At 45.0% G+C, this 22,578-nt stretch overlaps 1 protein-coding gene across 4 annotated transcripts; it reads right to left on the bottom strand.

Moving 5' to 3' along the window:
* LOC102180173 (butyrophilin subfamily 1 member A1) lies at positions 1,700–15,903 on the bottom strand. 4 transcript variants are annotated; one of them, XM_018038536.1, is made up of 7 exons: positions 12,029–15,903; positions 9,578–9,742; positions 9,221–9,241; positions 9,105–9,131; positions 4,615–4,641; positions 3,030–3,141; positions 1,700–2,701 (listed from the first exon to the last, which is right to left on the bottom strand). In XM_018038536.1, exons 1-7 carry the CDS (start codon positions 12,273–12,275, stop codon positions 2,638–2,640), a joined length of 663 nt encoding a protein of 220 aa, XP_017894025.1. In that variant the 5' UTR covers positions 12,276–15,903; the 3' UTR covers positions 1,700–2,637. The 4 variants fall into 4 exon arrangements, with proteins under 4 accessions (XP_017894025.1, XP_017894024.1, XP_017894023.1 ...); XM_018038535.1 differs by having other exon boundaries at positions 1,700–3,141; positions 12,029–12,235; positions 12,863–15,903; XM_018038534.1 differs by having other exon boundaries at positions 1,700–3,141.

Raw genomic sequence — 22,578 nt, 5'->3', positions numbered from 1 at the left:
TTTACAACGTATTATGAACTTTGTAACCCAAAGGTTGATATCATTCTCCCAAATTAGAGGTCGGAGAGTCAGGGTGCAATATATCCCTATGAATGATGCTCATACTATGAGTTAAGAGCATCAAGAGTGGGGAATGAAGGAGGAAACAGACAGAACAGGCTCCATCTTGAAAGCAGTACTCCATCTTGGGCCGGACTGTGGACTTTGAGCTATACGCCCAATATCTATGGAAACGACATACCAACTGGAAAACCAGGCCCCCTGGACAGAAGAGCCTCAGGGTTTGTACCCAGACTCTCTGCTGCCTAAAAGACTACCCTAATTATTTGTGTAACTGAATAGAATCATAAATTCAATTATACTTATTGGGGTATGACCACAGGCCTATTGATAATTGTCCCCTGTTAACTACCTAGGCTTAAGTTATATGAATCACGGGTTAACTTTGATTGTATCTTTCTTTTCCTTTGTTTAGACTACTTTCAGGGAATTTGGGGAGGTGGGTTTGGCATGTACACTTAGGGTATATAAGGTTTTCAGAAAAACTGGTCAGGGTCCTTGGCTAAGAGGAGACTCTGCCTTGGGCCCGCCAGTGTAATAGTGTAATAAACTGCACTCCACTATCTGCATTGTCCTTCTGAGTGAGTTTGTTTCCCAGAACACGTGGCTACAACAAGGTATGATGTCTTAAATGACCCATTCAAGGAAGTTCACAGAGTCCAGCTTAATGAAGCCTACGTACCTTGCATCCTGATAGAACACTACAGGGACATACTGAGGCAATATTTCTGGATCAGACTGTGTGGGTTTGAGCAGATACAACAAGACAGCTTTTGACAAATTTTCTCAGATGGTTCCAGTAGATCTGGTGGTGACCCTTCTTGCTTTCTTATTTGCAATGAGGCAAAAGGTCTCTGCTTCTTAGTATTCAAACTCAGTTTGGGGGAGTAGTACAATGAGTCCACTCTTATAGATAAGAGAGTCCAAGGGACTTAAAAATCTGCCCTCCAAGTCATCAGGCTGGGAAAACAGACAGTTAATAAGAAGTAGTGTTTCTCCCAAGGTCATAAAACAACTGCAAAGGGGCATATCAACCACTTTCTCAGAGTACTTCCTGCTTCCTGACTCACTGGGAAATTTCATTTTTAAAATTCATCATCTATCAAAAAGCTTTCCTGCTGGAAATCGTATCAGTAAGAATGAGATAGTGCCCTCTTATCTGGGGGGTCCAAACTACTCTGACACAGAGAAGCAGCCTTGAGTTTCAGCATAGATGCTGAACTTCAGAGAAGTGGTTTCTAAGCACAGCATTTTGTCCTCTTAACTTTATAGTTTCTAGAGAAATAGGCTCCAGATCTACTTGCTATCCAGACCTTTACATAAAGTCTTGAGAGAGAAATAACATATGAAATGGAGCAAGAAAGAATTCATTGATTTAACACACTTCTATTGAGAATACTTTTATTGATTTACATACAAAGATATTTATAGTAGCATTATTTGTAATAGGGAAAAAACAAAACTGTCTTGATTGCAAATAATGAAAGATTAGTATTTAAGATTTGTGTTAGTCACTCAGTCCTGTCTGACTCTTTGCGACCCCATGGACTGTAGCCCGCCAGGCTCCTCTGTCCATGGGGATTCTCCAGGCAAGAATACTGGAGTGGATTGCTATTCCATTCTCCGAGGGATCTTCCCAACCCAGAAATTGAACCCCAGGTCTCCTGCACGGCAGGCAGATGCTTTACCATCTGAGCCACCAAGACTTGGCATTAAGTAAGAGAAGCATGTCATGGGACAATTATATAACAAAGCCCAGTTTTCACTAGAAAAACTCTGTGTGTGTGTTTATATAAGCATAGAAGAAAAATTAATATGTACTTAACTGTTGATGATGTAAAATAGTCTAAAGGTAGGAAGATAATTAGGGAAAGGAGCAGTAAACAAATTCACAAACTGGAAAAGTAAATCTTGGATCTGGGGTGAAAAGTGTCATTGAACAGATCATTGCAATTGCTTTATAAGGAATGGATTGGACTTTATAATGATTGGACTCTTAGAGGCACTATGATTGGCATTAGATGTAAGAATGTTGAAGGTGCCATCAATTTGCAGACCAACAGAGTGATCTGGAGAAGTGACTTTTCTCTGTGAACTTTATTTAGTCTCTCCCCAGGTTGTACATGGGTCAAAATGAAATAAAGTCTTTGTATGAAAAGAGGGTGAAAACAGCCAAGCACCATCCAGAGTCAGCTTCCAGCTGTTCTATTAGGCAGACATTAAAGACAAGGAGTTCAAGACCAGAGATCACACTCCACCCAGGTAGTCTTTCCATCGGTATCTTGTCTCTGGTTTCTCTAGGGGTTCCTTTTTCAGTTTCCAGCTAGGATGGCAACACCAGACTTTCTTGACAACATTCTATGGGGTTACATTGTCCTTTTTGGTCTCCGTACCACTCAGCTCTGGAGAATTATAAACTGTCTCCAGTCTTTATCTGCAGAAAAGGTCAGAGGGGCTCAGCTGGAGCCTTGGGGGCATTGTCCCCATAAATGTGACTTCTCAGTCCCAATGATGGGTTCATCCTTGTATGTTCAACTGAGAGAAAGGATGGGAACAGATGGGTTCAGTGGCAGATGGTCAGAGGGGTTGGATGGTAGAACCAGAGGCAGAAGAAAGGCCGAAGAGGTCCAGAGAAGGAGGCCTGGGGGAAAGTGTAGATGTGGGACCCATCAGCCACACTATAGAAGGAGACATGCCCAGCTTCATAGTCCAAGAAGACCCCCACCCGGCTGGGGGGCTCACTCAGTGGGAGAGCAGTCCGAGGGGAGGTGAGGGCCTGGTACTTATTAGCATAGAGTTCCACAGCCCAGAATCCATTCTGAGGTGACTCTGCAATCCCCCAAGCCCTATCCACGTTTTCCTCGCAAACCCCCAGCTCCCAGTAAGTCCTGTCGCCCACTTCCACTTCCCAGTAATGTCTCCCCGAAGAGAAGGACCCGTGGCCCAGCACACAAGGGTCAAAAGAAAACCTCTCAGGTTTTTCAGGAAGATTCTGCCACAGGTTTCTCCGCTTCACGCTTCGGTGATCTTCAGACAGAAAGAGTTCAAAGAAGGCAGTATTTGGATCCAGAGTCACATGAGCTGTGGAAAGAGTGAGAGAGAACAGATGTCCTGTCAACTCCGGTATCCCAGGGCCCTCAGTGGCTGGGAAGTGGGGAGAAAAGAAGCCATTCCTAATCCATGAAGTTGCCTTCCTTCCTCCACAAAAGAGCTGGAGTGATAAGCATCTCCCCCGGATGTCCTTAAGATCATATTTCAAAGAGCTATTAGGAGAGTTCAGAGACTTACAAGGAGGAGATAATCCAGAGGTTCTGGGTCCCTGGGAGCAGGGGTGGCTAATCATAACCACCACCCCCCATCCTCTCATCCCCCACAGCATTTTGTACAACCCCCTCTCATGTCACTGCACTATTACTGTTTATTTCATATTTCTCTCCTCTACAAGACCAGGACCCCCAAAAGTAAAGACTATATTTGTTCATCTTTGTGTTCTTACTGTCTAGCATTGTCAGACTCTGCCTCACAATTGGTGCTCAATAATGTTGGCAGAATAAAGGGCTGGGGAAGGTCCTTGGACAGCCTCTAGCCACACCTCTCTACCAACCTGAAATCCCAGGACATTTCACGGAGAATTATCTGGCCAGAGATTTTTGGCCAACTGTGTAAAACATCTGAGCAAATGAATACCCATCTTGAATAGACTGTCCCTGAATCTCACAGGTTAGAAGAGTCATATGGGAGAAACTTTTATGGGTTCATCAAACATTGGTTCCTTTTCCTCCTGGGTACATAGCAAGATGACATTTTCCAGTCCCTCTTGGGTATCCAGCAGAAGAGTCGGCTGCTTCCAGGCCTCACCAATAAGAAAACCTTTACACAATATTTGCATTCCTTTTTCTGCCATTTGCTGGCTCAATGTAGAGTAGAGTGAGGCCCTAGGTCAAAATCTAGCAAAGCTCCCACATCCGCATTTGATTTGTCCTGAACACTGAAGAGATGGAGTAATACGCTGTTGTTGTGTTTACCTAATGAGATGCCCCGAGGGGAGAGAAGCTAGGTGGACAGAGTTGCCACATCTCCTCTAAGATGCACTAGAGACTGAATGTCATTTGAATGAAACCTTTCTAGTTGTATCCTCAGGTCCATGATGCTGAAGATATTGAGTGATAGTTGCTCAGTCATGCCTGACTCTTTGCAACTCCATGGACTGTAGCCTGCCAGACTCCTCTGTCCATGGACTTCTCCAGGCAAGATTACTGGAGTGGGTTGCCATGAGTAGTAGAGAAACTCAAGAGAGAAAGTAGATGAGGAGCCCTTTAAGAAGGAAAAGAAAAAAAAAAAAAAGGTATAAACTTCTGGAAAGGAAAAAGGTGCAGGTGCTAAAATGAAACTTGGTAGTATTTGATCTTGATGTTACTTGTATCTTCCCTGAGTCTCCATTCATTGCCTGCCCAGCCAGGCCACTATTTGGAGCTGGAAGATGGAGAAAGACCACTAAGGTCTTCTTTTATGGAGTCCTGGGCCTGAGACAGTAAGAATTAGACAGTCACTCACCAGCATAGGACTGAGCTTTTTTCCAATCTGCAATAGAAAAAAGAGAGGTGAGTGCTCCCTGGCAAGAGCCGTACATTTCTTGGCCCTTCCTCTGCTCTGGTTGCCTTTCCTTCCCTCCTTGGCAGCCTCATCACTCATCTCCAGAGCTTGTCTAGGCTTCTTCTCTCATATTCCTAAGAGAAAATGTCTAGGAGGAAAGAGGCCAGACAAAATCTACTCTTCTGTTTCCCCTTCTTGGTTCCTAAGCATGGATTCCAACTCCACTGGGAGCTCTTTACTCATTCCCCATACCGGACGGCTTTGTGCTTCAGTAGCTGAAAGGCACCAGCTTATGCAAACATGAGAAGGCTGCCATCACAGGGGACATGGTCCTGGACAAAGAACAGAACTCTGAGGGATTCACTCCTTCCTTCACTGTGATCATGTGTTAGTCATTTGCACAGTCAGGCACCTGACCCCATCTCCTGCATCTTTTCCATGACCTCCATACACTGCCCTGCATGGAGTTAGGATGGCTGTGGCGGCTGCTGCCGCTGCTGCCTGGAAATCTGTCTCTCATTTAGCTAGTCTCCACAGGAAACATGTCTTTTTCATGGTTAATATGCCACCTTTTGCTGTGATTAGGGAGTCCCACACACTTATTTATTTATTTATTTTTGTACCCTTACCTGGGGGAGCCGCCCATGTGCTCTGGGCGCTGTATCCACTATTAGCTCACAGCTCTTGCCTTGATCCCAATGTGTTATCGGCCACAACTCATTAACCATGAAACCCAAAGCCAGTTTAATTAACTATTCAGTCTCCATTTCTACATCTGTAGGATGGACATCAGACTAACACTTGCTACTTAATTTATCTGGGGGAGGACATAGACTAACACCTGCAAAAATGCTGAATCACCATGCTGAACACCTGAAACTAACACAATATTATAACTATGAGGGAGGTCACAATTAACTTCATTACTTCCACCATAGTTTGAGTGAAGTGAAGTTGCTCAGTCGTGTCTGACTGTAGCCTACCAGGTTCCACCATCCATGGGATTTTCCAGGCTAGAATACTGGAATGGGTTGCCATTTCCTTCTCCAGGAGATCTTCCCAACCCAGGGATTGAACCCAGGTCTCCCGCATTGTAAGCAGATGCTTTACCATCTGAGCCACCAGGGAAGTCTAATTGTAACTGTATTACACTCCAATTAATAACATTTTTTAATCTAAAAAAGGCATTTTAAGTTATGAAAGGTCACAAAAAAAAAAAAAAAGAAGAAGAAGAAAGAAAAAGATACAGAGGAGAAGAAAGGATAGCTTATATTTCTAGCCCTGACCTCCTGTATGGACTGCACACCTGATTATCCAACTGCATACTCCGCATCTTCACTTGGATCACTAACACCCCCTTCAACATTCTGACTCTGTGCTGCCCCCTCCCTTGCCCTGACTACCTGGTTTTCTTTTGGCTTCCCTGTTGCAGAAAAATGGCAATTCCATTTTTATAGTTTCTTGAAGGAGATCAGCCCTGGGATTTCTTTGGAGGGAATGATGCTGAAGCTGAAACTCCAGTACTTTGGCCACCTCAAGCGAAGAGTTGACTCATTGGAAAAGACTCTGATGCTGGGAGGGATTGGGGGCAGGAAGAGAAGGGGACGACAGAGGATGAGATGGCTGGATGGCATCACTGACTCGATGGACATGAGTCTGAGTGAACTCTGGGAGTTGGTGATGGACAGGGAGGCCTGGCATGCTGCGATTCATGGGGTCACAAAGAGTCAGACACGACTGAGCGACTGAACTGAACTGAACTGAGGCCTAAAAACCGTGGAGTCATCCTTGATCCACTCCTTTACTTTTGCACTACACTATCAACAAGGGTATTTTTACTCTGTTTTAAAAATAAATCCAGCACTGAGGCCCCTCTCACCACTTCCAGCACTCCCCCTTGGTAAAAACCATCCTCATCTCTCCCCTTGATGTCTGCGGTAGCTCCCAGCTGGTCCAGTCGTGTCCAGCTCTCTGCAATCCTATGGACCATAGCCTGACAGGCTTCTCTGTCCATGGGATTCTCCAAGCCAAAATTCTGGTGTGGGTTGCCATGTCCTCCTCCAGGGATCTTCCTGACCCAGGGATTGAACCTGCATCTCTTATGTCTCCTGTATTGGCAGGTGCGTTCTCTACCTCTAGTGCCACCAAGTCAATCTCAGTGTAGCATCTAAAGTAACTTCTCAAAACATAAGTCAGGTTCAGCTCCCCTTCTGCTCAAAACCCATCGGTGGCTCCTTTCTCAGAAGCAAAGCCAAAGCCAGCATGGATGACTTTCAAGGCTGTGTGATCTGGCCCTCCAAACGCCTCTGATTCTACCCGCTCTGATTCTCCTGATCACTCCCTGCCTTCTAGCAACACCAGCCCCTTTGCTACTCTTCAAGCAAACTAGTGTGTTTCTGACTCTGGGCTTTGGCACTGTGGTTCTCTCTACTTAGAATGCTTTTCCCTCAGCTATTCCTGCAGCTTACTCCTCTACTTCACCATCACTCTATTTTATAATTTTTTAAATTGAAGTATAGTTGATGTACAATATTTTGTTACAGGTGTACAATTCACCACCTTATTTTAAACTGCACCTTCCAATGCAATATTCTGTTATCTCCTGAACACTAATTATCATATGCCAAACTTTATATTATACTATTTCATTTTTTTTTCTATCTTCTTCCACTAGAAGTTAGATTCTTTGTGAATGGGATATTTCTGTTGTGTTCATTTCTGTACCTAGGGCACTTAGAAGAGTAACTTAGTTATTAGTTACTAGTAACATAGTTAACAGTTGTGGATCTTTGTTGAGCTGATGAATGAATGAATGAAATGAATAGAGAATCCATGAGGGAACCTGGAGAGTGAGTGATCCAGGACAAGAACGAAGAAATAGCCTCAGAAAGGGAAAAAGATGCCTGCTCTGTTGAAGTCGGAGCCTAGAGATCAGAAAGGGCAGGTGCACATGGCGGGGCAGGAAGTTTGCCCCCCTCCCTTCTCTTTTTCCTCTGAGTTGCGGGGTTGCATCACCTTTAGAGGTATGGAAAAAGGATGTGGTGATGAAGGGTCAAAGCTAATGTTCACTGAACTTACATACATGCTACCAATGTTCTGGGTGTCCTCACCTTTATCTCATTTCCTAACATCTGTTCAAAGTAGTAGTTGCAATTAAATCAATTTCTAGGTGGGAAAAGTAGAACTTCAAAGAGGTTAAGGAGCTTATCCCAGTTTGTCTGAATGAGTAGAACAAACAGGGTCAACAGATGTGATGAGCAGACAGAGGAAATGGGCACAGAAGTGGGAAAATGAACGATACATGTGGGGCACTGCTGGTGGTGTGGTCAGTCCAGTGTGGGGTGGCGCGTGTCAGGGAGTGTCCAGGGATGGAACAGAAACTGGACTGGATCATTAAGGCTGACTGCATTGCGGGGATAGAAACTGCAGATCGGATTTTACCTTTTAATGTAGTGTTTCTTCAATTGAGTTATGTAAAAACCTCAATTAGACACAAATTAATTTCCTTTGAAAATAAATCTTCAAAGTCCTGAGGAAGCCAATTAAAAAATGTAGCAATGAAAGTTAAAATCTGTCTTTAGACAGTTCCTTTGTCACTAATGCAGTTATGAACACAGCAGTTAGCTTAGAAGCTAGAACCATTCACACAATAATTGATTAACAGAAAAAAAAAAGGATATTAAGCAGGTGATGTAGAATCTGCTTAGGTTGTGTTAGTTTTGACAAAAATTGACATTAAGACAATTTTTCTTAGGAATTTGAAAATCCTTTTAGAATTTACAAATATCCACCCCAGTAAGATGGCAGAAGGCAATGGGGAACCACAGATGGTTTGGGGCTTAAGAGGAATGTAATCAGATTTCTATCTTAGCAAGTTTACTTTGAAGCTCTAAACTATGGAAAACTTTTCACAGGCAAGGTCTTATTTATGCTGGTTGTTTTTTAAAATTTTTTGTCTGTTTCCTAATATTTATTTAAACAAAAAGTCTTAAAAGGAAAAGGGCAGCAGTAGCTCTTGAGGAAACAGAGCAGCTTGCTGTTGAGAGAAGGGTCTTGATAATCTACTCCCAGGGATCTGTGACAAAAGAAGAAAGATTGGGGGAGGTATTCTATGCCTGAGAAAGGGTCCTGGGCTAAGGAGTAAAAGGACTTGCCCTGGGGGAAGGAGAGAAAGGAGCCCCCTTGGGTGGGTGGTGGTAGCATTGGATGGTGAGGGGAGGGGAGGAGAAAGGGCACATTAACAGCAAAGAGAATGGAGTTCAGTGTTGGCCACAGGTTTGAAAAACCTTTGGGGCATCCATGACATATCAACAGAGCTATTGGGGTTATAGGCTTAAGTCCAGATGGTGCAAGAATGAGCAAGGCTTCAGAGGAAAGAATAAGGAGAAAGGCACTTATTAAATAAAACAGATAGAGCCTTAGATGAAAAATAAAAATTCCAATTTACTCACCATCCACTTTCTGGGCTTTTCTCCAGCCTGAAGTAGAAGAAAGAAACTTCATGAGATCAATGATACGTGAGAGGGTCTCAAATCATACACGTAGGAGGAGGAAGTACGGAACTTACGGAGCTCTCTTTGGAGTTGCTCTGCAAAAGGACAAGAAATGAATCAGTACCGTTCATAGGAGAAGGGCCAGGTTTACATGGAAAGGGTCTGTGGGAGGCCCTTTGCTGCCATCATGTGTGCAGTGAGTCCAGTGAGCTGTCCCCCAACTAGAAAATCCAAGGCACAGTCAGGGTCCCAGGATCGGGGAATTAAAGAGGTGGGAGTGCTGGTATTGAGGGAGGAAAGACTGAATATAAAAACCTCAACTTCAAATCCCCTTCGCCCTCTTAGTCCTGGTCCACCCCTTTCCCCTCTGTCCAATCCCTTTTCCGTAGTCTTCTTTGGACCTCACTGCCTCAGTCTTCTGATTCCTTTACCTTTGATCCAGCATTCTCGATCTTTCTCTCGGCGAAGTTTCCAGATGAAACCAAGAGCAGTCAGCAGAAGAAGTCCCAGAACAAGCAGGAGCGAGGTCTGAGCTGTTACCCAAGGAAAGTCCTTCAGGAAGACAGTGGCTGAACTGGAAGTGCTGAGCATTATTCCTGCAGCAAAAAGCAGGAAAGAGCCAAGGCCTGGGGGTGCTGGGGCACACAGAGGATGCTGCAGGACTCCCCGAGATGCCTGGGCCAGACCAGCAGCAGAGGGGCCTGGCTGGGAGAATGAGTGACTCCAGCTCTGCCCCATTCTCTCCCACAGGATGGCTGGGAAACCCAGATACTTTAAGAGTCAGCATGGAATGACAACAAGTAAGTGTAAAGGCTCTGGGGGTGTGTGTGTGTGTGTGTGTGTGTTAGTTGCTCAGTCATGTCTGTGTCTTTGCAACTCCAAGGACTATAGCTTGCCAGGCTCCTCTAACCATGGAATTCTCCAGGCAAGAATACTGGAGTGGGTAATTCCCTTTTCCAGGGGATCTTCCCAACCCTAAGATCGAACCCAGGTCTCCTGCACCTCAGGCAGATTCTTTAAGTGTTAAATCAAGGAGGTTCAAATCACTCCTGAAATATGGAACTAAAACTGGGGTCTGGAGGAAGGGGTGGAAATTGTCCCCTTTTCCTCAGATCGTGAGAATAGATGCCTTCCAGTAAAATCACCCTGAATGTGGGAGGAGTGTGGGAGCCCCTGACTTTACTTGCAATTGTTAATAGAAGTATATTTTTGGTAGGGAAGTGGATGATGCTGGGAATTAGAAGCCCTGAATACTAGTCCCACCTCCACTGCAGACTCTACTTGTAATTTCAGCCAAGCATCCTGTGTCCCTATGTCTCCACTATAATGGGGAGAGTTCAATAATATTACCTGTGCTATCAGTACCATCAGATGAACAAGCAAGCTGTGAAAAGAGAACTTGGCTATCTATGTGAACTTTTATGCATGTGTTTCTTTTAAATATCCCTTAGCACCCAGGCCATGCTATTTATTTAGTTGTTGTCTAGTCTCTAAGTCATGTCTGACTCTTTTGAGACCTGATGGGCTGTAGCCTACCAGGCTCCTCTGTCCATGGGATTGCCTAGGCAAAAATACTGGAGTGGGCTGTCATTTCCTCCTCCAGGGGATCTTCCCCAGCCATGGATGGCACCTGCATCTCCTGCATTGGCAGGTAGGTTCTTTACCACTGAGTCATCAGGAAGCCCAATAAGTACCACTGAGTCAAAAAAAAAAAAAAAAGAGAGTGTAAACCTTTTATTTCTCTATCAGCAAGAGGAGTCCATGTAACTAGAGAGCCTTTCCAAAGAGGTTTTGCAAATTCAGTGACACGTTTTATGTGCAGGAAAAGTAAAATTAATAAAATAAAAACCACCCATACAAGCCAGAACATAGTCATAACTGGACATAAATATAACAGCCTAAGGCCAATGCCATAAGCAAATTTCCTCCCAGTATCTGATGAATGTCATTGCTGTGAGGGTTAAAGAAACAATGAACAATCAGTTGTTGTTACCCTTCCTGATACAGTAGAATTTTTATTGACAAAATAGATTCTGGCAATTTTTCCTGAGACTAAAGCATCATGGTGTTTTGTCTGATTACTCATTACTTCTCACAGAAACCTACTTCCTTATTTGTATATATTTGTCCTTTCTCCATAAAATTTAACCCTAGATTGTGGACTGTTTTGTATCATTTCCTAGCTATTTTGTACTGGTAATGGCTTTACAATGAATACTCTGTATGTCCTAATAAAGGATAATTTTTTAAAAGGTAAACATAAAAAAAAGACTGTGCAAATAATTTATTTAACTTATTATTTAATAAGAAAACCAGTAAAAATGTCAAAAGTGGTTTAAATGAGGATTTGATTCCCAAAATCTTATATTCTCTATCAGAGAGAAGTCATTTGCCTCACTAAGGACAGGAACAATTTGTATTATTCTCAGTGTTCTATAAATTACGATGTGTCTCTACAAAGTTGTAAATGATCTAGAAAAATAAGCAATGGCTTAGTCCTATGGAATCAGAGATCCTTAATGTGAGAAATACCAGACAGGATTAGTATTCCTTAGAAGAGACATACAGTCATCTTTTTTAACCAGTGAAAGTCTTTCACAGATTTTCTTGGCCATTCTTTCTTTCCCCTAGTGTTGAGCACAAAGCAGTCAGGGATGGTTTACACAGAGGCAGCAAATATTTGTTAAACAAATAATTTCCTAAGAAATAATGCAAAGTAGTGCTTTAAAAAAAAACAAGAGCAAAAAAAAAAAAAGGAAAAAAAAAACCAAAAAACAGATCAAGAGGACTTCCAGAAATGATTCAGACCATTTGCAAAGGGGCTAAAAGAAAGAGAACTACACACATGTACCGCCCTCTGTCCCTTTAAAAACCATCCTCACCTGCATCCTTCTGCCCAGCAGCGGTGGCTTCACGGAAGTCCCAGCCTTGGGCAAATGGTGAGTGCTCAGGGACTCTGACTTGGCATCTCCCAGTGGGAGAGCTACAGGCCTGCCCTTTGCAGTGCAGATGGGTCCCATCCTTGTCCAAGCTCATGACCCGAGAGGATTGCTTCTGTTGCTGTTGGATGTCCATGGGCTCCTGCCTCACTTGCGGGGAGAGGGAACCAGGAAGTTCACTGTCCTTCATACCTCAGCTGCAAAGTCAGTCACCCCAAAGGTTGCTCCCTGCCAAATGAGCTGCTTCCCAACCAGTAAGAGCAAGAAGAGGAAGAGACAGGTAGGAATGAAGGAAGGACACTGGACCAGGCTTAAGATGGGTCACACCTCTCCCTCAGGAGTCTGGGAGAACAGATACATCTGAGTCCCTGCTTTATTTTTGTCCATAACTCTTAAAATGTTTTCATCTCTCTATATTGATAGGATCACTAGGTAAAATATCTTGTATTACAGTTTTCTAAATCAGGGAACTTTAAACACAGGAGACTCTCAGCAACCATTTTGCAGAATGAATGAATATAGTTTTCTACCTGGAGGTTTAATGGGAGAAACAGAGAATCCAAGCAAGGCAGCAGGCAGAAGGGAGCTGGCCTGGGAGGCAAGGAAGCTCGCTTGAATTTCTAAACAGAGAGTACTGTTTGCTGTGGGCCAGACCTGTGCTGAGCATGGAGGCAGGAGCAGAGGAGTAGAGAGAGGAGTCAGAGGGCCTGGGCCTTCCAGAATCCTGCGGCTCACACCTGCTGGCTATCTCCCCACCGCCAATTCTCATGCACTCACATTTCTCTGCTCCTTGGGGTGACTCAGTCTTTGAATCACTTTGCGATTCAGACACTAGGCTGGACCCAGGCTCCAAGCAAGATTGTCCACTGCCTGGTCTCTCAGGCGGGAGCTCAGGCAGAGGCTGGGGAGTACTCACGGGCTGGATCTGCCCTTGGCAGGGCACCCCGAGTACTCCAGGTAGATGTGTCTGGTCACAGTGCCCCTGCCCCGATGGTGACACTGTCTATGATGGAGATGAACTCTGGACTGTGAACCCCTTCCCTCTACATTTATGATGTAAGATATCGATGTTTTCAGGGAGAGAAGCGAAGTCTAGAGATCAGCCTGCACACACCTGAGTTGGTCAGTTTCGCCACAGCACTGCCTACTGGGAACGCATATCACCTGCCATGAGGCCTTTGAGCTCAGCCGGCTTGTTGACCATATTTCATGGGTCACTGGATATAGGGCAGTGACATGGCTTGGGGACCTGGGAATGAAGAACAAGCTGGAGGCAAATAATTTTATGTTAAAACAGAACGAAAAAGAAAGCTCAATGCAGTATGTATCTGATAAACATTTTTCACTTCTTTAGTCCTATAGGGATTTGTAAGATGATGAAAGGACAACAGGGACAGGAGCTAGTGCTAGGAAGAAAGGTCAGGTAGGGGTGGAGTCAGAGAATGTGCGATTTTCTTATTAAAATCAGGAGACAACTTTCACGGTGTGCAGGCAAAGTGGGTAAAATTACAAAAATGATGTTCTAGAGCAGTTAGAACCTGGGAAAGACACAGATCAAATGAGTCACCAAGTATTAATACCCTCAGTAAACTTCAGTGGGATAAATGCTCTGCAAAAGTCCTTTCCAAATCTGAGCCTCTCTCTGGCTGAGTCAGCTTTTAAGGCCCACAAACCCAGATGATACCCAGATGTGGGTAGTAAATGTGTTCTTGACCTAGGAGCACAGCATTTTGGCTAAAAGGGCAAGTATTTCTAGGGTTATGCCATCTGAATTCATGTTTGAATCCACTTGTTTTGCTGGCTGTGTGAACCTGGGAGTGTTATTTATTTCTCTAAGCTTCCTCTACAAAACACGTTGAACTGTAGTGATGGCTTTGCAGGAAGGCTATGAAGATGGAACTCGGGTGTGTGTGTGAAGCCTTGGTGCAGTGCCTGGCACAGAAGGCTCGGTAAATATTAGCTATGGCTCTATTAGCTCTCACTCCAATCAACTCAACACTGCGGTCATCGATTAACATTGAGCTATCCTTCTAGATGGCAAATCCTTGAAGAGTTGTCTGGGCGGTTAATCTTTATTTGAACTTCTCTCACTCTCCCCCAACCCCAATCTACTCCTTACTTTTTCCCAGTCTGCTGAGCTCTGAGGGCAGATTCAGCAGTCTTTGCAGTCTGGTTTCTGGAGGGGACCTGCCCAGAGGGGACGACAGCAAAATCCAAAGGGGATAACAGAGACTCCAGGGTCTCAGTCCCAACTGGGCAGCAGGTGACAGTGGCTGCCTCCCTGCTCTAGAGTCACAGCTCTGCTGGGAGACTACTGTGGCTACAGATACTCCTTGGAAAATACTCTCCCTTTGCTCCTTCAGACCCACTAGTGATGTTCCTGCACTGGCCTCAGAGTATGTCACCGTTCCTTGCTGCTATCTCTTCCCTGACCTTTGCAAATGGTCCCATTAAGCTCTCTTCAATTGCCATTCTGGACTGTGCCAGGACTGTGACTGGTTTGGGACTTTGTTGTTGTTCAGTCGCTAAGACGTGTCTGACTCTTTGTGATCCCACGGACTGCAGCACACCAGGGTCATTTGTTTGTGTCTTCAAATGTCACCTCACCCATGAACGTCTTTGATCCTTATAGCGTCTCCCTCCTAAATCTCCTTCCTAAGAACCTTCAAAACATTTTATAAGTCAGGAGAGAGGTTCTGGCACTTCATTACCCTTATCAATGCAACCGTTTTAGAGCCTAGGCTTTCTCAGAATTCATAATATCACAGATCTCATTTAGTTCCCCTCCCTTTCTCCTTATCCTTTTGCAGCAGACAGTCTTGGCTAAGATGCTTTAATGGATGTATCCAAAGTCATAACATAACTGGGTTTCAGATTTTTAGCCTAGTGATCTTTCCCTGGCCCCATGCTACTCCTGTTTTATTCTGGGAATCTGATCTGGAGGATTTCTAGCGGGGAAGAGACCCTGGGTCCCAGGTATTTGGAGACAGGAATTGGTAATGTTGCTTTAGCATCTGGCTAAAAGATCTTCTACTGAAGGGATCATTACACAAACAGAAAATGAAAGCAGCTCCTGGTGGTACAAAGGCAGGTGACCCCGAGGTACAGGAAAGAAATGTACTGGAATAGACTGGAGAGGCAGGGCCTGGAGAGAAAAGGAAGTGGTGGAGAAGGTGGAGGGCAGGGTTGCTGGCTCACTTCTGATGTGACTTCTTGCTGTGGGCAGCACCCTTTACATCCCATCATTAAAAGTCTCCTTTCAAAATGCTTCCATCTCAAGTCTCTCTCTTCTCCATCCTTTCCTTCTATCTCTGCTTTGTTGTTCAGTTGCTAAGTCATGTCCGACTCTTTGTGATCCCATGGACAGCAGCATGTCAGGCTCCTCTGTCCTCGCACCAAACCTCAATTTTCTGAAACAATTGGGGATGAGAGAAGTTGAATAATGGAGCAAAGTCACTCAACCAGCAAGCAGCAATGCCAGAGTGAACCCTGCTCTGTCTACTGCAAAGCCTGACTTCTGAACCGGTTTAGCTGTGCAGCAGGCCTGCCCTGTTGCAGAGGCTGCACGTGCTGACCCTGACCCTGACCTCAGCTCAGGCTGACTGATTAGGGGGCCAGTTGGCTTTTGTGCAGGCTGGTGAGTCGGGCAATGAGAGCAGGAAAGTAAGCTCCACCCAGCTGAGAAGTGTCACACAAATGCATAGTTCCTTGGCTCAAGCCCAGTGGGTCCTTTCCTTGCCCAGACAGAGTTTATTAAAGAATAACATGAGAGGAATTTTTTTTCTACTCCAAGAGAAGTGAAAGGCAAAGGAGAAAAGGAAAAATATGCTCATTTGAATGCAGAGTTCCAAAGAGTAGCAAGGAGAGATAAGAAAGCCTTCCTCAGTGATCAATGCAAAGAAATGGAGGAAAACAATAGAATGGGAAAGACTAGAGATCTCTTCAAGAAAACTAGAGATACCAATGGAACATTTCATGCAAAGATGGGCTCAGTAAAGGACAAAAATGGTATGGATCTAACAGAAGCAGAAGATATTAAGAAGAGGTGGTAAGAATACACAGAACTGTACAAAAAAGATCTTCACAACCCAGATAATCACGATGGTGTGATCACTCACCTGAGATAGATATCCTGAAGTGTGAAATCAAGTGGGCCTCAGGAAGCTCACTATGAACAAAGCTAGTGGAGATGATGGAATTACAGTTGAGCTATTTCAAATCCTAACAGATGATGCTGTTAAAGTGCTACTCAATATGCCAGCAAATTTGGAAAACTCAGCAGTGGCCACAGGACTGGAAAAGGTCAGTTTTCATTCCAATTCCAAAGAAAGGCAATGCCAAAGAATGTTCAAACTAGTGCACAATTGCACTCATCTCACACAAAGTAATGCTCAAAATTCTCCAAGTCAGGCTTCAACAGTATGTGAACAGTGTACCTCCTGATGTTCAAGCTGGATTTAGAAAAGGCAGAGGAACCATAGATCAAATTGCCAACATCCACTGGATCATTGAAAAAGCAAGAGAGTTCCAGAAAAACATATTTCTGCTTTATTGATTATGCTAAAGCCTTTGATTGTGTGGATCACAACAAACTCCGGAAAATTCCTAAAGAGATGGGAATACGAGACCACCTGACCTGCTTCCTGAGAAATCTGTTTGCCACGTCAAGAAGCAACAGTTAGAATTGGACATGAACAATAGACTGGTTCCAAATCAGGAAAGGAGTACATCAAGGCTGTATATTGTCACCCAGCTTATTTAACATATGCAGAGTACATCATGAGAAATGCTGGACTGAATGAAGCACAAGTTGGGGTCAAGATTTCTGGGAGAAATATCAATAACCTCAGATATGCAGATGACACCCCTCCCCCCCATGATAGAAAGCAAAAGAGAACATAAGAGTCTCTTAATGAAAGTGAAAGAGGAGAGTGAAAAAAGTTGGCTTAAACCTCAACATTCAGAAAACTAAGATCATGACATCTGGTCCCATCACTTCATGGCAAATAGATGGGGAAACAATGAAAACAGTGAAAGACTTTTATTTTGGGGAGCTCCAAAATCACTGCAGATGGTGACTGCAGCCATGAAAATAAAAGATGCTTGCTCCTTGGAAGAAAAGATATGACCAACCTAGACAGCATATTAAAAAGCAGAGTAACTACTTTGCCAAGAAAGGTCCATCTAGTCAAAGCTTTGTTTTTTTCCAGTAGTCATGTATGGATGTGAGAGTTGGACTATAAAGAAAGCTGAGCACTGAAGAATTGATGCTTTTGAGCTGTGGTATTGGAGAAGACTCTTGAGAGTCTGTTGGACAGCAAGGAGATCCAACCAGTCCATCCTAAAGAAAATCAGTCCTGAATATTAATTGGAAGGACTAATGCTGAAGCTGAAACTACAATACTTTGGCCACCTGATACCAAGAACTGACTCATTTGAAAACACCTTGTTGCTGGGAAAGATTGAAGGAGGGAGCAGGGGACGACAGAGGATGAGATGGTTGGATGGCATCACCTACTTGATGGACATGAGCTTGAGTAAGCTCTGAGAGTTGGTGATGGACAGGGAGGCCTGGCATGCTGCAGTCAATGGGGTCACAAAGAGATGGACATGAATGAGCGACTGAATTGAACTGATAGATGATATAGCATTGAAACACAGACCTTACCCAACGTGCATGTAAGTAAGGCAAATTTACTGGGGCTTGTCGCAAGTGTGGCTTAACACGTTCAGGAGCAAAGGCAAACCATAATGTAAGGCAGCCTACGCAACTGACTGGAAGCCATGGCCATAGGTCTGATCCACAAAGGTGGATGCCTTTGTGGGTGCTGTTAGGGGTGCCATCTAATCCCAGGGTTGTACTTCCAGTCTGAGCCAGGCCAGTGGGCTGGTAAATCCGGGTGATAAGTGGCCTCTAATATTGTTCACATTTCTCAGAGGACAAATATCCCACATATTTCAATTTTTTTTTGATCCATGGAATGGTCAGCAAATCCAGCTTTTTGTTCCCTTTGTTCCCAACAGATAGGGGCAGGGACAATCGGTTGATTTTTTTCTGGGGTCACCCAAAAATATTCATCCCATATCTGGTAAAATTGTTCAAATTACCTGATGGATTGGCCCTTCTTACTGGCCATTGAATTCTCATTCTTTTAAGTAAAAAGTATAGGCTTTGGCCGCTTTTGTAAGGCTTGCATTTACCTCAAATGTTACTCCATGGTCGTGATCAATTTGGTTAAAGTCCAGGTTATGCCAAGTAAGAAGTGGCAGGTTGTGAGTTACCAAAGAAGCAAATGCCTCTCAATGCTGTCTCAAATATGAGCAGAGGGAGCTAAAAAGTCCCCTCTGCATATGGGAGACACCCAGCAAGGAAGTCCATCCATCTCTGACAAAGGCATGGCTCCACAAACCTGGCAGTTAGAAGTATTATGGAAGTTTGCATATGAGTGGGCCTAGGACAGGAACACAGTATCCTGTTTGCAATCCCGGTACGGTCATCATGCCAGTCAGGAACAGCAGAATTATTCTCAGCAGCTCCATCCTGAATCTGTGGTCGCCAATGGAAGACAGGTCTGGTCTTCAGTGGCTCCTCTGGGTTGGAATGGGTGGTCCAATGTCCCTTTTCCTCTGCTGCTGTCTTGAGCCGGGTGTGGTGAATCTAGGGAGTAATATCTGCAAACTTTTACTGCAGAGGAAGTGGTTAGTACAATTGTGTATGGCCCTTTCCAGGTGGGGGACAGAGTCTGTTGCTTCCAATCCTTTACTCATACTAAATCTCCCGGTGAGTGTGGGTGTACAGCAGTGTCTAGAGAAAATGGAATTCTGTTTTGAACATAAGGGGTGAGGTCATGGATCACCTTTCCCAATTGTTCCGTTGCTGCGACACCTCCATCCCTCCTTTCTGTAATAGATTGCCTTTTACTTCCCAAATAAGAGGGGGAGGCCTCTCGAACATTGTCTTATAGGGGGAATACCCCAGGTTGGGGGAGGGGGTGTCATTCTGATCTTCATTAACCCTAGTGGCAGCATATCCATCTAGGGGGTCCCACCTCTCTTGCATCCATTTTGCCAAAGTTACTTTGATGGTCCGGTTTATTTTCTCAACCATTCCTGAACTTTGTGGTCTATATGCTGCATGTAGTTTCCATTTGATAGTCATTGCTTTGCAAACCAATTGGAGTAACAGCCACAAATGGGGGTCCATTATGTGATCCTATACTCAGAGGGAACACAAACCTAGCAATAATGTCTCTCAGCATGCCTCGGGCCACTTCCTTTGCTTTCTTGGTCCTGGTGGGATATAAAGGTACATACCATCACCAGTAAATATTTGTATCCTCAGTCTGGCTTTACCTCAGTGAAGTCCAGGTGTTCAAATGGTGTGGTCCCGTTTAATTGTATTCCGGGAGGGGCTATCTCCTTGCAGCCGGGTTATTCCTGGCACAGGTTATCCATCATCAGCTTGCATCGGCAAGGCTGTTAGACATGGTATGACAACATAGCGGGCTAAAATTTCACAAGTTTTTGTCTTTTCTAAATGGGTGGACTGATGGAAGTCCGTAACTAGTTGAAATGCCAGCCTAGACGGGATGAAGAATCTCCCATCCGGGAGCTCCCATCATCCGTCCTCCAGCACTGTTCCTTGTTCAGTTTGCACCCAGGTGGTTTCTTCTTTGTCATAGACTGGGGCCGCTTGGGCAGTTAGTAGGCTAGACACCACAGGCGTCACCGTAAGTTTGGTTGCTATATTGTCCTGGGCAGCTGCTTGTTTTGCTCCTCGATCAGCCGAGCAGTTAGTTCCCTTTCGCCTGTGGTGTGTCTGCCCTCTGGTGGCCGTTCCTGTGCATTACTGCCACTTCAGCAGGTTTCCACACTGCTTCCACCAGTAACAAAATTTCCTCTTTATTTTTTATCTCTTTGCCAGTTGCAGTCAATAGCCCCCTTTCTTTATATATGGCCCCGTGTACATGTATGGTAGCAAAGGCATACCGTGAGTCAGTGTATATATTTACCTTCTTACCTTTAGCCAATTTCAGGGCCCCCATGAGCGCCCAGAGCTCTGCTCGTTGAGCCGACCTGTATGAGGGGGAGTCGGCCTGCTTCGACTACTGCGTCTGTTGTTACCGCTTATCCAGTTTTCTTGTGTCCTTGTTCCAAGTAGGCGGTCCTGTCTGTGTAGTAAGTCTGGTTGACTTAAGGGGATGTCTCTGAGGTCTGGTCGGCTAGAAGAGACTTCCTCTAGCATCTCCTCACAGCTATGGCTGGGAGTGTCTTGGCTCACGAGTAACTAAGTTGCTGGGTTTCAAGCCTGACAGGGTTCCACCCTTAAGGTGGGGATTTTCGTATAAAAGTCCTTGGGAATGCAGCATCTGAGAGGTGGAACGCCACCTTGCCCCAGGCCCCATCAGGAGAGTGACGATGGCGTGTGGCGCTCTCATTATAATAGCCTGTCCCATAGTTTGTCAGCCTCTCTCATTAAAATGGTGGCGGCTGCCACTGCTCTCAGACATGGGGGCCACCCAGAGGCTACAGGATCCAACCTTTTGGATAAATAAGCCACAGGTCGCTACCTATCGCTTGTGTCAGCACTCCCATGCTGCTTGTTCTTTCTCATGGATGTACAAAGCGAAGGTTTGGTTAAATCAGGGAGGCCTAGTGTGGGGGCCTTTACGGCTCTCTTTAATAGTTCAAAAGCGTGATTTTGTTCTGGACTCCAAATTAGAGAGTCATTCCTGGGGTCTTTAGTGGCGGCATACCAGGGTTTAGCTATCAGTGAAAAGCCAGGTATCCAAATCCAGCAGAACCCCACGGCTCCCCAAAATTCTCTCACTTGCCTTTTGATAGTAGGCTGGCGTATCTGATTGATCACTTGTTTCTGTTCTAAGCTCAAGGCTTGCCTCCCCTCCTTTATAACAAATCCCAGGTACTTTACCTCAGTCTGGCAGATTTAGGCCTTTTCCCATGACACCTTATATTCGGCCTCTTCTAGCAGGCCCAGGAGAGTCTTAGTTCCTTCCCAGCATTGAGTACGAGTCTCTGCCATCAGAAGTAGGTCATCCACATATTGCAGGATCTGGCACTTAGCATCTGATGGGAAGGAGAGGAGCTCTGTTGTCAGGGCTTCCCCAAATATTGTAGGAGAATGTTTGGATCCTTGTGGCAGCTGAGTCCAAGTCATCTGGGTCTTTCGACCCATCCCAGGGTTCTCCCATTCGAAAGCAGAAATCTTTGGGCTAATTGGAGCCACTCTTATACAAAAGAAACCCTCTTTCAAGTCTAAGCAGGTAAATACTGAAGGGGGTGAGGAGAAGCTGGGCTATGTCATCCCACACCAGATGGTGGGTCCTAAAATAGTCTCTATTAGGTGAATTGTGCCTTGCGGCTTCTCAGAATAGGGAGGGTGTGCCTTTGCCAGTTCAAGAGATCCGCGCTGGAGACAGTCTGTAGTAAACGGCAGTGGGGCCAGGTTGGATGTGCTCCACCAGCCCCATTTACGGTGCCACTTGGACCTCCCTGAGAGGCACCTGCAAAATGTCTCTCTCGTGGCTCCTTTGTAGACATCAGCCGCCTCTGAACACTTGGCTCTCCCTTTCCCCCTCTTCTACACCGGGGAGGAGTGGGTATAATGCTGGCGCAGTTGCTCCCACCATACTCAGTGGTGCAGTAGGAGGGGAGGGAGCCTCTTCCGCTGGTGGAGATGGGTGAGGAAAATCTCAAGGGGGATATCTTCATTGTTAGTCTAACTGGGGCAGCCTGACCTTAACTCCAATCTTGTTTTTTGACATGTTTGCCATCTGTGGGGAGGGAGGTCTCCAAGGAGACCTGGCTTTTCTTTAACAGTGGTTTCCTCATTCTTGGGCAAAGTTCAGGCCCAGTTCACATCCTGCCTTAAGATGGCTGACAGGCCTCAAGATGGAGTTCCTTTTGCTCTTCCCATAGTGGTCCCAACAGGGTGACTTCAGAGGTGAGTCACCTGTGCAGGGGCACAGGATCCATACTCAGTAGGGCTCCACTCTTGGTTTAAGACTCTGCTGTTGCCATCTTGAAGTTTTTAATAATTTTATCTTTATATAGTGTAAGTGAAGTCCAATGCACCACCTGAGCAAGGTCATGAGGAGGGGTATGTGAACAGTAAGTGTGATCACTGTTTTGGCAGCTCCATTCAAGTTATTTATGATGCCCTATGAGCACAAAATTCCAGGGAGGCCACAATGTGGGGGAGTTCAGCGAGACTGAGAGTGAGTATGAGGTCAGCAAGTTGCACATACAACTAAGAAAATGAGATGCTGACAGGCCCTAGGGGCCATGCCTCCCTTTTGAACCAAACTTTGCTTCCCATGAGAAAAGAAGCTAATGAAGTCCTAAGAAACACAGTCCTATCGTACCCTTCATGTGTTACTTCCTTGTATTTGCCAACCACTTATGCTGAAAATGGAGAAGGAAATGGCAACCCACTCCATTATTCTTGCCTGGAGAATTCCATGGACAGAGGA

The sequence above is a fragment of the Capra hircus genome, chromosome 23, assembly GCF_001704415.2.
Source record: "Capra hircus breed San Clemente chromosome 23, ASM170441v1, whole genome shotgun sequence".
Classification (NCBI taxonomy): Eukaryota; Metazoa; Chordata; class Mammalia; order Artiodactyla; family Bovidae; genus Capra; species Capra hircus.
The sequence above is the reverse complement of the archived record's forward strand: the minus strand, read 5'-3'. Positions and strand labels throughout refer to the sequence as shown.